At 45.6% G+C, this 14,877-nt stretch overlaps 1 protein-coding gene across 1 annotated transcript in view; it reads left to right on the forward strand.

Moving 5' to 3' along the window:
- LOC125453228 (collagen alpha-5(IV) chain-like) overlaps positions 1 to 14,877 on the forward strand; it is a 189,164-nt gene that overhangs the window by 92,679 nt on the left and 81,608 nt on the right. Inside the window, exons 2-10 of the mRNA XM_059646446.1 lie at positions 2,653 to 2,712; positions 8,544 to 8,633; positions 8,718 to 8,762; positions 10,156 to 10,200; positions 10,301 to 10,363; positions 12,185 to 12,238; positions 12,333 to 12,359; positions 14,292 to 14,366; positions 14,478 to 14,540. Of these exons, the coding sequence (XP_059502429.1) occupies positions 2,653 to 2,712; positions 8,544 to 8,633; positions 8,718 to 8,762; positions 10,156 to 10,200; positions 10,301 to 10,363; positions 12,185 to 12,238; positions 12,333 to 12,359; positions 14,292 to 14,366; positions 14,478 to 14,540 (522 nt within the window). The remainder of the gene's footprint in view (positions 1 to 2,652; positions 2,713 to 8,543; positions 8,634 to 8,717; positions 8,763 to 10,155; positions 10,201 to 10,300; positions 10,364 to 12,184; positions 12,239 to 12,332; positions 12,360 to 14,291; positions 14,367 to 14,477; positions 14,541 to 14,877) is intronic.

A 14,877-nucleotide genomic window follows, 5' to 3' on the forward strand; every position in this document is an offset into this window, starting at 1 on the left:
TGTGACTGTAGAGTACACAGGCTGACTGTGCCAGGGGATGTTGAATTAGAGAACATTCTGTCAAAGAAAGAGGTCATTTGGCCCTTTGAGCCTGTACCTCCACAACAAAGTCGAACTTGCCTGGTCCCCATTTGCTGCCACAATCTTTCACATACTTATCACTTTCTAAGTACATTGTTTGAATTTCTCCTTCAAATGTTGTCTTAAAGTTGTCCTATCTTCTACAGACTTACTGATGCTCTCAGGCCCTCTCTCTCTTTCCTTTCCAGACACTCCTCTGAACCTATCTTTTTGATTAAGCTTTTGATCATATATTCTACTATGTCTATAAGTGATTCTCTACTAAACTTCATATTGCTTTGTGCATTATCTTGCGGTATTCAGTAGTGTCAAAAGCTCTTTAATACATACATGTTGATGCTGTTGGAGCAAGTATTTCAGACTGCGTTTGGTAATGGAGTAGAGATTTCATAGCCTCCTTTCCCATACATATCAGTGATTGTTGCAAAATTATCTCCGCCAACCCATAATCTTCAATCTATAAACTTTATCAGATGAACCACGGTAAAATTTGAATCCAATGAAATTCTGGATTGTACAGTCAAACGATGACTGTAAATGTTGATTGTTGGGTAAAACCCATCTGGTTCACTAATGTCCTTTAGGGAAGGAAACTGTCATCCTTACCTGGTCTGGTCTACATGTGACTCCAGACTGACAGCAATGTGGCTGATGCTTTAATTGCCCCTTGGGCAATTAGGGACAGGCATTAAATGCTGACCAAGCCAGTGATATCATCATCCCATGAATGAATAAAAAAGAGCCTGACTGCACACTCTCTCTGTGGTACAGGCCCTCTATATTACAGTCAGAGCTGTGCAATATGACTGTACTCCCCAAATGTTTGCAAGTTAATCCAGCAACATTTTTTTAAAATCGACCTGTTCAGGTGTATAATGATAAAACTCCAGAGGAAGCTGGGACTCAAATATGGACATTCTAACTCTGCAATGGTGATAAAAACCATCACACCACAACAGTAGCTTTCTTCAAGTTTCTGTTTTTCCTTCTGGAATTGTATGTTTGAGTAACAGAAGACATACTGTTGTGGAAAATTGAGGTTCAATGGGATGGATTTTAGTTTGAATTGAATGAGGAACAAAGATATTTATGCTATTGATTCACATCTTCTAAGGGCTTGCTTTGCAGGGGATTTTGTTGGAGTTTTCCTGTTTGTGAAACAATGTTATCTTTGATTCATTCTTAAGTTTTTTTTTAATGGCCCTGTGCTGCTCTCACATATATTTGCCAAAATGAGAACAGTAGAGATACTAACAGAAAACTTTGGAAAAAGCATTTGTGGTTTTCAAATGTTTAGTTATATTCTTGTGTGATTCAGCTGAGAGAGCGTGAGAAAGATGCTTCATCTAATTGCTTTCTGGGAGAATCATTTTGGTCATCAACAGAAGATTTTTATTTATATATTCACTCATGGGATGTGAATATCGTTGGCTGTGCCAGAATTTAGTGCCCATCCCAAGTTGCCTTTGAGAAGGTGGTGCTGAACTGTTTTCTTGAACCACTGCAGTCCACATATTGGAGATCCACAGTGACATTAGAGAGGGAGTTCCAGAATTTTGACCCAGCAACAGCGAAGGAAAGGCAATATATTTCCAAGTCAGGATGGTGAGTGGTTTGGAGGGGAACTTACAGGTGGTGTTCTGATGTATCTGGTGCCTTTGTCCTTCTAGGTAGAAGTGATCATGGGTTTGGAAGGTGCCATTGAAGGACACCTGGTGAGTTTGTGCAGTGCATTAGCTTGCTATAAATTGGGTGTGAGTGTCCATGGTTAGTAAAACTTGGATAGGATGGGTTCCTGCTGATATTATGATTTTATGGTTTGATATTAATACTCTAGGAAACATATGATCCAAATATGGCAATTTGAGTATGTGAATAAGGTTTTTTTTGAGAAAAAGCCCTTGAAATTAAGAAATGCAAACAGTCCCAGCAATCCAGTTTATCCTGGATAACCATCTTTAGTGAACAAAGAACAGATCTTTTCAACAAAAGCAGTGACAGAGGTGCAGTTTAAACTGGATTAAATTCACTCCAATTTTGGGATTTCGAGGAGAGTACACATAATGTTAGAGAGGGATGTCAAATCTCCCACCTTAGCCTTCACACACTCACTCGCTAAAAAGAAGCACACACATACACACACACACACACACACACACACACACACACACACACACACACACACACACACACACACACACACACACACACACACACACACCCTTCCTTTTACTTGGTCTGCCCTTTTTGTGACTCCAATCACACACACGGTCACTCATTAACAGATTCAGGTAAATTATTCATGAAAGGTAAAACCTTCGATTCAGAGCCAGTAAGCTCCTGCTGGATGGCAGGGCTGTGCATACAGATTGATCCTGGCTGTATTCGGGACTGCAGTGCACTCTGAAGTCAAACATCCCAGTGACTTCAAGACTGACAGCATCGGGAGGTGGTGACTCTGCTGGGGGCCCTGGAAGCACCAATCCAAAGGAAAGTCAACGAGGCAGCAATTAAAATCAACCAGAAATGCGTGCAAATCTCCTCATGTTGTACCCTTTCTGTCTCCAACAGGCATGCCATGGTTGTACATCAACTTCCAAATGCGATTGCAGTGGTGTGAAAGGAGATAAGGTCAGTTCTATAAACTCTTAACGGTGAGCTGGTTTATTCTTGCTTAAGTGGGGAAACAATAAATTGGCGCTCTTGTTAATGACTGTGACATTCCCCTTCAAATCTTTGAGGATGAATCCCATCAGCTGCTCCCCCAGTGTGGAGCGCTCCAAAAGATGCTGAGGGTCCACCTCAAGATCACTGTAACCCTGCAGTGCGGTCACTTCTCCAATCCCAAACACCAGAGATCGTGAACTGAGACTGGCCCGTGTTGGCAACCCTGCCCAGGCTCCATGATCTTCCTGGGCTTGGCTATCATCGTCGGGCACAGACACTGGTGCAGGGATCGAGGGGAGAGCTGACTGACAGGTATGTCACAAGCCCTACCTGTCACATAGCCTCCTGTCACATTCCGCCTGTCATACTCCCGCCTGGGGGTCACACTTCACCTGTCACACACTGTCCTGGGTGTCATGTTCCAGTCTGTCACACTCTTGCCTGTCACCCACCCCCCGTCGGCCACAATTGCACCAGGACCCTCTCCTGCCACATTGACCCCTGCAGCATTCAGCTTTGAGGGGTCTCAGTCTACTTCCCTTAATCCCACCTGGGCATCACAACCCCACACAGGAGGGAGGTGGGGTGTCCGTCCTAGCTGTTGTATACCCACTTGTCACACTTGTGCCTCTCAAAACCCACCAGGGGAGCGGAGGGGGAGGTCACACCCTTCACCTGCCCCCCAAAAGAATTGAACCAAATCAATATTGGTGATGGCCCTACCCCAAACTCCAACCTACTGCCCCATTCTCCACTGCCCCATCCTCCTCTACCCCATCTCCCTCTGCCCAATGCCCATCTACCCCATCCTCCACTGCCCCACCCTTCACTGCCGCAACTCCCAATGTCACATCTCCCACTGCCACATCTCCCACTGCCCCATGCCCATCTGCCCCATCCTCCACTGCCCAAACTCCTACTGCCCTATCTCCCATTACACCATCCTCCACTTCCTCATCCTCCACTGCCCCATCTCTCACTACCCCATCCTCCACTGCCCCAACTCCCACTGCCCCATCTCTCACTGCCCCATCTCCCGCTGCCCCATCTCCCACTGCCCCATGCCCGACTGCCCCATCCTCCACTGCCCCATCTCCCAGTGCCCCATGCCCGTCTGCCCCATCCTCCACTGCCCCATCTCCCACTGCCCCATCCTCCACTGCCCCATCTCCCACTACCCCATGCCCATCTGCCCCATCCTCCACTGCCCCATCTCCCACTGCACCATCTCCCACTGCCCCATCTCCCACTGCCCCATCTCCCACTGCCCCATCTCCCACTGCACCATCTCCCACTGCCCCATCTCCCACTGCCCCATCCTCCACTGCCCCATCTCCCACTGCACCATCTCCCACTGCCCCATGCCCGTCTGCCCCATCCTCCACTGCCCCATCTCCCACTACCCCATCCTCCACTGCCCCATCTCCCACTGCCCCATCCTCCACTGCCCCATGTCTGTCTGCCCCATCCTCCACTGCCCCATCTCCCACTGCCCCATCCTCCACTGCCCCATCTCCCACTGCCCCATGTCTGTCTGCCCCATCCTCCACTGCCCCATCTCGCACTACCTCCTCCTCCACTGCCCCATCTCCCACTGCCCCATGTCTGTCTGCCCCATCCACCACTGCCCCATGCCCGCCTGCCCCATCCTCCACTGCCCCATCTCCCACTACCCAATCCTCCACTGCCCCATCTCCCACTACCCCATGCCCGTCTGCCCCATCTCCCACTGCCCCATCTCCCACTGCCCCATCCTCCAGTGCCCCATCTCCCACTACCCCATGCCCATCTGCCCCATCCTCCACTGCCCCATCTCCCACTGCCCCATGCCTGTCTGCCCCACCCTCCACTGCCCCATCTCCCACTGCCCCATGCCCATCTGCCCCACCCTCCACTGCCCCATCTCCCACTACCCCATCCTCCACTGCCCCATCTCCCACTACCACCTCCTCCACTGCCCCATCTCCCACTGCCCCATGTCTGTCTGCCCCATCCTCCACTGCCCCATCTCCCACTACCCCATGCCCATCTGCCCCATCTCCCACTGCCCCATCTCCTACTGCCCCATCCTCCGCTGCCCCATCTCCCACTGTCCCATTGCTGCACTGACTCATTTTCCCCACTGCCTCAATCTTCGCTGCTCCATACCTGACATTGCTTCTCCCACCGTCTGGGATTTCAAAAGCCTCATTCCCTTTCCCAGGGTCAGACGAGGGGGAGAAAGTATAATTTCCTATGGCTGTTCTGTGTGGGTGGGTGTGTGTGTGCGAGGTAATAGTGTGGGAGCTGAGCTCAGTTAGATACTGACCTCAAAGCACTGACCCTTTGTAACCATAAGGTTACTGCTGCTTTTCAACACTGAGTGTGACTAGAGGGGACTGTGTTCAACATCAAGGTTTGATTACAGCATGCCTACAGTGTAAGGCTAGCATCACGATGAAAGAGCTCACACTCTAACACTACAAGCTCACAATGAGTTGTGGGAAGTGAAATGTTCCTTTCTCAGATGTCCTTTTTGATGTGAACGCAAAGTGACAAGGTCTGGAGCAGCGAACAAAAGTGTGGAAATGGAGGATTTCTTCTAACCAGCAGCGGTCAGCCTGGTTCACTGAGCTGACTCCAGACATCTGGAAATGCTTTTAATTTTGTTGAGAAATCAGATTGTCTGACATCACTGAGTATTTGTAGCATTTCCGTGCTAACAAACTCACAGGATTCAGTGGTGGAGTGAAAGTCAAACTGACCAACAGACTGGCAATAATGTTCCTTTGCCACTATCAAACTCTCACAACATTGCCAACAGCTTGATTCCACTGCGGGCTTTCTGCTTCCCAGTATGAATGTTAAGCAGAGAATACACCACACAGGAGAAAGGTTAGCAGGTGGGTTTCACTCTTAATGGGGCAATAACTTCATAAGAACCTCTCTGTCATAATATTTCCCATTGGATTACAATGAGGAAACTGACACTTCAGCAGCAAGATAAGTAAATATGCCCTTTAAATTAGATTACCTACAGTGTGGAAACAGGCCCTTCGGCCCAACAAGTCCAAACCGCCCCTTGAAGCATCCCACCCAGACCCATCCCCCTATAACCCACACACCCCTGAACCCTACAGGCAATTTAGCATGGCCGATCCACCTAGCCTGCACATCTTCGGACTGTGGGAGGAATCCCTCACAGACACAGGGAGAATGTGCAAACTCCACACAGACAGTTGCCCAAGGATAGAATTGAACCTGGGTCCCTGGTGTTGTGAGGCTGCAGTGCTAACCACTGAGCCACCGCACCACCCCTGTGAGCTGCTGGGATGATTAGCAGCTGTCACCTTAGCTAAGAGTCACAGAGCTGTGCAACGTGGACACAGACCCTTCAGTCCAACTTATCGAAGCTGACCAGATGTCCTAAATCAATCTAGTTCCATTTGCCAGCATTTGGCCCATATCCCTCTAAACCCTTCCTATTCATGTACCCATCCAGATGCCCTCTAAGTGTTGTAATTGTACCAGTTTCCACCACTTCCTCTGGCAGCTCATTCCATACATGTGCCCCACCCTCTGTGTGAATAAGTTGCCCCTTAGGCCCCTTTCAAATCCTTCCCCACTCAGCACAAACCTATGCCCTCTCGTTTTGGATCTCCTTAGCCCAGGGAAAAGACCATGTCTATTTACCCTATCTGCACCCCTCTTGATTTTGTAAACCTCTAGTCACCCCTCAGCCTCTGATGCTCCAGGGAAAATAGCCCCAGCCTATTCAGCCTCTCCCTATATGTCAAATGCTCCAAACCCGGCAACCTTCTTATAAATCTTTTCTGAACCCTTTCAAGTTTGATAACATCCTTTCTATAGCAGGGAGACCAGAATTGCACACAGTATTCCAAAAGTGACCTAACCAATGTCCAGTACAGCCAAAACATGACCTTCCAACTCCTGTGCTCAATGCACTGACCAATGAAGACAAGCATACCAAATGCCTTCTTCATTCCCTTTCTACCCGAGACTTCATTTTCAAGAAACTATGAATAAAGAGGAAATTTTTGACTCTTTTATGCAAATAATTTGAAACATTTCCCTTTAATGTGATGGAGATATCGCTTGTGATTTGCAATTGTCCATAGAAAAGGTTATATTTAATAGGAACCCGCTAGAGCTTCCCAGTTCTAACGTAAGACACCTCTTGTTCAATGATGCATGTAACATTAGTGACCACTCAGGGTTTAGCTATTCCAGTAAAGTGTTGGGCTGGAGCTCACCTCCATCGACTAGCAGCCTGGAACTGGGCATAGTGATTGGAAAGGCTCCAAGTTTCTTTCTAACAGGTGTGGGTCAGAGGTACTTGTAGGTTGGTATTTGCCTGTCTGGCCATGTTGTAGGTACTCCTTCCAAGCCAGGACTCTACAAAGTGTACCATAACATTTCCTTGCATGATAATAGAACATAGAACATAGAACAGAGAACAGTACAGCACAGAACAGGCCCTTCAGCCCACGATGTTGTGCCGACCATTGATCCTCATGTATGCACCCTCAAATTTCTGTGACCATATACATGTCCAGCAGTCTCTTAAATGACCCCAATGACCTTGCTTCCACAACTGCTGCTGGCAACGCATTCCATGCTCTCACAACTCTCTGCGTAAAGAACCTGCCTCTGACATCCCCTCTATACTTTCCACCAACCAGCTTAAAACTATGACCCCTCGTGCTAGCCATTTCTGCCCTGGGAAATAGTCTCTGACTATCAACTCTATCTATGCCTCTCATTATCTTGTATACCTCAATTAGGACCCCTCTCCTCCTCCATTTCTCCAATGAAAAGAGACCGAGCTCAGTCAACCTCTCTTCATAAGATAAGCCCTCCAGTCCAGGCAGCATCCTGGTAAACCTCCTCTGAACCCTGTCCAAAGCATCCACATCTTTCCTATAATAGGGCGCCCAGAACTGGACGCAGTATTCCAAGTGCGGTCTAACCAAAGTTTTATAGAGCTGCAACAAGATCTCACGACTCTTAAACTCAATCCCCCTGTTAATGAAAGCCAAGACACCATATGCTTTCTTAACAACCCTGTCCACTTGGGTGGCCATTTTAAGGGATCTATGTATCTGCACACCAAGATCCCTCTGTTCCTCCACGCTGCCAAGAATCCTATCCTTAATCCTGTACTCAGCTTTCAAATTCGACCTTCCAAAATGCATCACTTCGCATTTATCCAGGTTGAACTCCATCTGCCACCTCTCAGCCCATCTCTGCATCCTGTCAATGTCCCGCTGCAGCCTACAACAGCCCTCTACACTGTCAACGACACCTCCGACCTTTGTGTCGTCTGCAAACAATGGAGTGTTTCTTTCATCTTTTTACTCTAATTCTGCAATAAATGCAATCCTTAGCATTGCTGTGCTTCTCATGTCATTTTTATCCTTCATTAGTTTTCCTGGGAATCAGTAACCATTATGTGATTACTAAACAGCAGGTTATTGGACCTGAAATAATTCGGTTCAAGCTATACAGCAATTAACTGTGTACTTTGTTTTTCATAATGCTGGTATAAATTCCTATGTCAACATCCAGTCTTCAGGAATGTCATCATTCCTGATACTGTCGTCAGGAGGCTGTGTAAAAGTATCACGTTATGCTTCAGTGCCTCTGTTGGACAGGGGATGTCATTACACTGAAAGGGTACCTACATGGAGCACATTGGTGAAATTTACTCTCAGATTTCTCTGATTTGTTGCTTGTCTCTGAACTCATCAATGGTAATTATTAATTAATGTCTGAATCCATTTCTTGTTTTTCAGGGAGCAATAGGTTTGCCTGGTTTTGCGGGGCCCATAGGAATGCCTGGATTCCCGGGAGTTGAAGGTCCTGCTGGTCCTTTGGGGTCGAAGGTGATTGTATTTAGATTATTCAGAAGTTCATTTCCAAACACTGTTAGGCTGGATTTGTAACAAAACACCTCTTTTATGTTTCAGGGTGATCTTGGAGAGCCGGGTCTAACAGGAAAGAAAGGGATTCGGGTATGTATTGCTGACTTTCGGTCCTGGATCATCGCAATGATTCCAAACTTCATTATACATCTCAAAAGGAATAGAAGAAGCTTTCATAGTATCCCTACAGTGTAGAAACAGGCCCTTTTTGGCCGAACAAGGCCAAACCAACCCTCACAGCATCCCATGTAACCCATCTAATCTACACATTCCTGAATGCTACAGGGTAATGTGGCATTGCCAATCCACCTAACCTGCTGAGCCCTGGACAGCAGGAGGAAACCAGACAATCTGGAGGAAACCCGTGCAGAGAACATGCAAACTCCACACAGACAGTTGCTGGAGGGTGGAATCAAACCCAGGTCCCTGGCACTGTGAGGCAGCAGTGCTAACCACTGAGCCACCATGCCACTCTGTACTATTCAGTATCATATAGTAGAGCTTTATTTATTGTCAAGATAGAGTCAATCTTCTGTCATAGACTTTGTCTTCCTTCCCCACACGGTATCAGTAACTTAAGCCCCGATACCTATAAATACTAATAGTAGTGGGAAAGATTAATGGCAGTGAATCTAATTAAACCTTTTCAGATAATTCCAATGGACATTACTACACCATGTTGCTGTAAACAGAACAGGCAGAATGCTTTGGGCGAATACAGTTAGTCAGGGTAGGGAGAAATTACATCGCTCATAAAGGAGCAAACAGCATGGAAAGCCCACATGTACACAAATGTACATACACAAAAATCGCTAAGAAAATTGATGCAAAAACACATTTATGAATAAATGCCCACTCCCATACATACAGACATACATACACTTCACGTGCAATTTTAAGCAGACACAAACACATGCAAACATAGACACATTACCATAGTCACCTCACCTTATGTAGCCTTCGAATGTGTGGGGTCAAATCCACATCATTTTATCGATATTTTTCTGATTACTGACCACCCTGTTACTGGAAATTGATCCCCCTAATTTACTCAAGTAAAACGTCTCAGAATCTTGAGCATCTGTACTCAACCTCACTTAACCTTCCCTGCCCTAAGGAGGACAATCCTAGTTTCTCTAATGCCCCCACTGAACTGAAAAGCCTCATCACTGGTACCACTCTGGTGAACTTCCTCTGCATCCACTCCAACCCCTTTGACATCCTTCTTAAAATGTGCGACCCAGAAGTGGACAGCAGTTATCGGCAATTTATAAATTGCATCAGATTTCTCTAAAATGTTTAACAATCTCACAGCAGGTTCCAACAGAACATTGGGGAAGACACCCAAACCCAACTCCATCCACTTTTGTTGGACAATGAAAGAGGGGACTTCAGTGAGGATCAAGTTAGACTATAAAAGAAAAAAAAAATTGGAAATTATTCCTGTTTAATCAGTTAATTTATGCTAATGTTAATGGCACAGGGTCCAGCTGGTTCGCCAGGATTCCCAGGAACTCCAGGACTGCCTGTAAGTATAATATCCACCGTACCTCACTTCCAATCACATTTTAAAACACTGAACTGATCCAAACAGAAGGAAACTCTCTGACAAATCTCCTCACTCACAGGGTTTACCAGGACAGGATGGACCACCAGGACCACCTGGAATCCCAGGATGTAATGGCACAAAGGTAACCCTCGCTGTCAGGCTCAGTCAAACCAGCATTTGATGCAGATTTTGTAAGAATGTTCCAGAACAGAACTAAACTATTTGATGCAGCAAACCTGAGCAAGCCATTTGCTTCACTTGCTGACTGTGTGCCTCTCTTTATTTTTAATTCTTTCATGGGATGTGAGCATCACCAGGAAGGACAATGTTGGTTACCTGTCCCTAGTCACTCTGAGAAGATAGTGCCGAGCTACCTTCGTAAATCACTATGATCCATTTGCACCCACAGTGCTGTTAGGAAGGGTGCTTGAGGATTTTTTTTTCAGTGACACAGAAGGAACAAAGTTATATATTTCCAAGTTAGGATGATAAGTGACTCCCTGGGGAACTTGCAGGTGCTGATGTTTCCATGCATCTGCTGCCCTGGTCCTTCCAGGTGGTAGAGACCTGGGGTTTGAAAGGTACTGTGGTAGGACCCTTGGTGTGTTGCTGCAATACGTCTTGTATATATTACCGTCTGCTGCCACTGTGGGAAGAGTGAATGCTTAAGGAGGTGGATGGGGTGCTGATCAAACTTGGTCAACTTCTTGAGTGTTGTTGGAACTGCACTCATCCAGGCAAGTGGACCGATTTCCATCACAATCTTGACTTCTAGATGGTGATCCCATTTCGGGGAGTTGAGAAAGGAATTGTACCTTGTAATATCTCACTCACCACATCCATTAATATAACACTCAGTCTCTCCCCCTCATTCCTCGCACTCTTTAGTATGCCATCCTGTCTGATCCCACTCTGTCCCTCACCCTCTGCATGCAATAATAGACCAAATCCTACTGCCCCCGTCACTGCACGCATCCTTTAAAATCCCGTCATATAATCTTTCCCTCTCTTCACTCTCTGCACCCTTAATTATATATTCAGTCTAATCCCACTCTGTCCTTCACGGCCTGTGTTCTTTATTACCCCCAATCTTATCCTACTCTGCCTTTCACTCACCACACCCTTTAATATGCCAACATCTAACCACTCTCTCCCTGTAGTCCCCAAACTTTATAATTATCCAACCAACCTAATCCTACTCACACCACTGAGTACTCCCTGCACCTTTTATAATTCCCAACGTTTAAATCTACTGCCCCCCTCACTATCATTTAACATGCCACTATCCAATCCAACACTTCCTTTCATAGGTCGCACCTTTTATGATCCCACATCCAATCCCACCCACTCACTGACTCACCAAAATCTTTAATTATTCACCCTCTCTAATCACACTTTCCCCTCACTTCCCAGACCCTCAATATCCCACCCACTCACAGTCACAGGATCATAGAGTCATACAGCACAGAAACAGACTCTTCGGTCCAACCCGCCCACACCGATCATAATATCAAACTAAAGTAGTCCCACCTGCCTGCGCTTGGCCCATATCCCTCCAAACTGTTTTTATTCACGAACTTATCTAAATGTCTTTTAAATATTGTAACTGTGCCCTCATCCACCACTTTGTCTGGAAGTACATTCCACACACGATCCACTCAGTGAGAAAAAATTTGCTCCTCATGTCTTTTATAAATCTTTCTCCACTCACCTTAAAACTATATCCCTTAGTCTCAAAATCGCCCACCCTAGAGAAAAGACTCCTGACATTCACCTTATCTATACCCCTCATGATTTTATCAGCCTCTATAAGGTCACCTCAAGCTCCTATGCTGTGACCCCTCTTTCCTGTTCAACCATATCAAGTAGCTTCTTGGGAGAGCTATTCAAGGTTGATGCTTCCTGGGGAGAATAGTTACTCATGGGGTAAAGGTGAAGACTGATCTGTTCTGCTTATAAACAGGGTGACCTTGGACCATTGGGACCCCCAGGATTACCAGGTCTCCAAGGATCTCCAGTAAGTATCTGACAATTTGATTGACTGTTATTTTAGATTTATTGAGTAGGGGTGGGTTTCAACATTATTTTTACACTGTTGTTATGTTTTTCAGGGTCGACCAGGCATTCCGGGTACAAAGGTAAATAACGAAACCAGTTTTCAACCTTCGTTAAAGATTCAAGAAAATGTGAAGCCGCGTTCAGGAATGCTTTGTGTTGTCATTGTATCCCTGATTCTCTCATCTGTGCTCTCATCAACTGCAGGTTCCCCACAGGGAGACGAGCAACCCGAAATCTACAGAGACAGATGAGACCATTGAGCCCATTAATTCTGCACCACCGTCCAACAATGCCCTTGCCTGCCTCACTAATAGTCACACTCTCTTGGCCCTGACCACTGATCATATCAGAAGAGTCTTTCCTAAAAGACGTTACCACTTCCTGGAACAAAGTAACTCCCTCCCCCCACCCCCACCCCACCATTGAAGTATATGTAAGTCAGCATCAATCTCAATATCTCCGAGCCAAAACTCCTCAAGTTGCAGACACATGCTACAGACATGGTTCTGTGACACCACTTAGCATCCAGGAGTTCCCACATTCTACAGTTACAACACATCACCTGTCCTACAATATTTGTAATTTGTTAATTAATTAATCAATTTTCTTTCATTAATTTATAATGAATAAACACAATTAATCCCAATATGCTTTACTACTCCTGGTAAACCTGACTAGAACTATTAAAGCCTTACAACTGCAAACAAATTAAATGGGATTTGAAAGGCAACTAAGCAAAATATTCACCAACCAATCATATACTTGTGTATCATGATATGAATTTTTTTGAGAATGTTACCAGTCCACAGACTGGAGATCCCTCACTCATTGTCCACAACTCTCCATATTTTTTTAAACTCAAAGTGAAGGTGGCTAGTTAAGTGTCCAGCCCCTCTGCTCTCAAAATTTCCTTGATCACTAAATTTCCAACCTTACACTTAATGCATACTTGCTGATGCGGTGCTGAACTCATTCTTGCTTTCGCACGGCCCTGCTAAGCCCAGGTAGCCTAATTAAATGTGCAATTCAAGCCCAATTATATATGATGGAAGGTGTGCTTCAACTTTCAGCAATACAACCCTGTAATTATTCTGATTAAGGGGAAGTCATATCGTTTTATAGCACTGAAGGAGGTCATTTATCCCCTTGTGCTGTTCTGGCTCTTTGGGACAGCCATCCAATTCCACCCATTCCACTTGCTGTCTCCCTCTGTAGCCATATAGATGTTCTCAACTCAAAGTATCAATCCAATTTTCTTTTGAAAATTATTATTGAATCTGCTTGCATCACCTTGTCAGGCATTGTATTCGAGATCACTTGCTGTATGTAAAAACATGTCCCTCATTTACACTCTGATTCTCTTGATAATTACTTTAAATCTCTGTCCCTATGATTGTCAACTACCCTGCCTCTGAAAACAATCTCTCCTTAGTTACTCTACCAAACTTCTCCTGATGTTTCTCTGCTCAAAGGAGAGGCGATGGCCTAGGGGTGTTATTGCTGGCCTGTTAATACAGAGGCCCAAGTAATATCCTGAGGACCTGGGTTCAAATCTTGCTGCAGCAGGTGGTGGAATTTGAATTCAATAAAAATATGGAATTAGGAGTCTAATGATGACCATAATTCCACTGTTGAACTTTGGGGAAAAAAAAGTCAACTAGTTCACCAACATCCTTTAGGGAAGGAAATCCTCCATCCTTACCTGGTCTGGCCTACACATGACTCCAGATCCACAGCTATGTCGTTCACTCCCAATTGCCCTGTAGGCTAGTAGGGATGGGCAATAAATGCTGGTCTAACCAGCAACACCCTCATCCCTTGAGTGAATTAAAAAAAACACTTCCCATTTTTCTGTTCTCTCCATGGAATTGATGTTTCTCATTCCTGCAACCACCCTGTGTCCTCTCTTAGGCTTTGACTTCCTTTGGATTTAGGTTTTATGTTTGTGTTGAAGAAAGATGTAAAGATTCATACCAGTAAGCTAATAGTTTCATGATTTTGCTTTAAAACAGGGAGACCCAGGAGAGATTTATGGTATTTCAGTTTCGAAGGGGGAGCCAGGGTTCCCCGGACCACCAGGAAAACAGGTGAGATTCAGTCTCCAAGGTTTCTTTTGGAACATCCACTCTACACAACAATGTCTGAGGACCTCCCTGTATTCCCTTAGTCCTAAATCATTTCATTTCTTTTGAATACAGGGTGAACCAGGCATTCCTGGATTGCAAGGACCAACTGGCCCACCAGGTTATCCTGGACCTGTAGTAAGTCTGTTTGTTCACTCTTCCTTCTCCACAACAAAAAGGCTTCTGGTTAAAATGGTGTTTTCAGTTATAATTGGAGCACACCTTAGAATGAATCCATCGTGGGACAGTTGAACTTTGTGTTCGAGAGACAGAGAGAGTCGAGAGAGAAATTGGAGATTGCAAAATCTGCATCTCTGATTCCAGATCCTGACATGACCTGTTTGTTAGGATACCTGTAATGGGGTTGATGGAGTGATATGGCACTGTCAGTCAGAAACCCCACCAGGCAGGCACATAGTTCAGAAATACAGTTTGAAAAATTAATATCGACGAATTAACAATGATGACATGCTGA

This window comes from Stegostoma tigrinum, chromosome 6 (genome assembly GCF_030684315.1).
Source record: "Stegostoma tigrinum isolate sSteTig4 chromosome 6, sSteTig4.hap1, whole genome shotgun sequence".
NCBI lineage: Eukaryota > Metazoa > Chordata > Chondrichthyes > Orectolobiformes > Stegostomatidae > Stegostoma > Stegostoma tigrinum.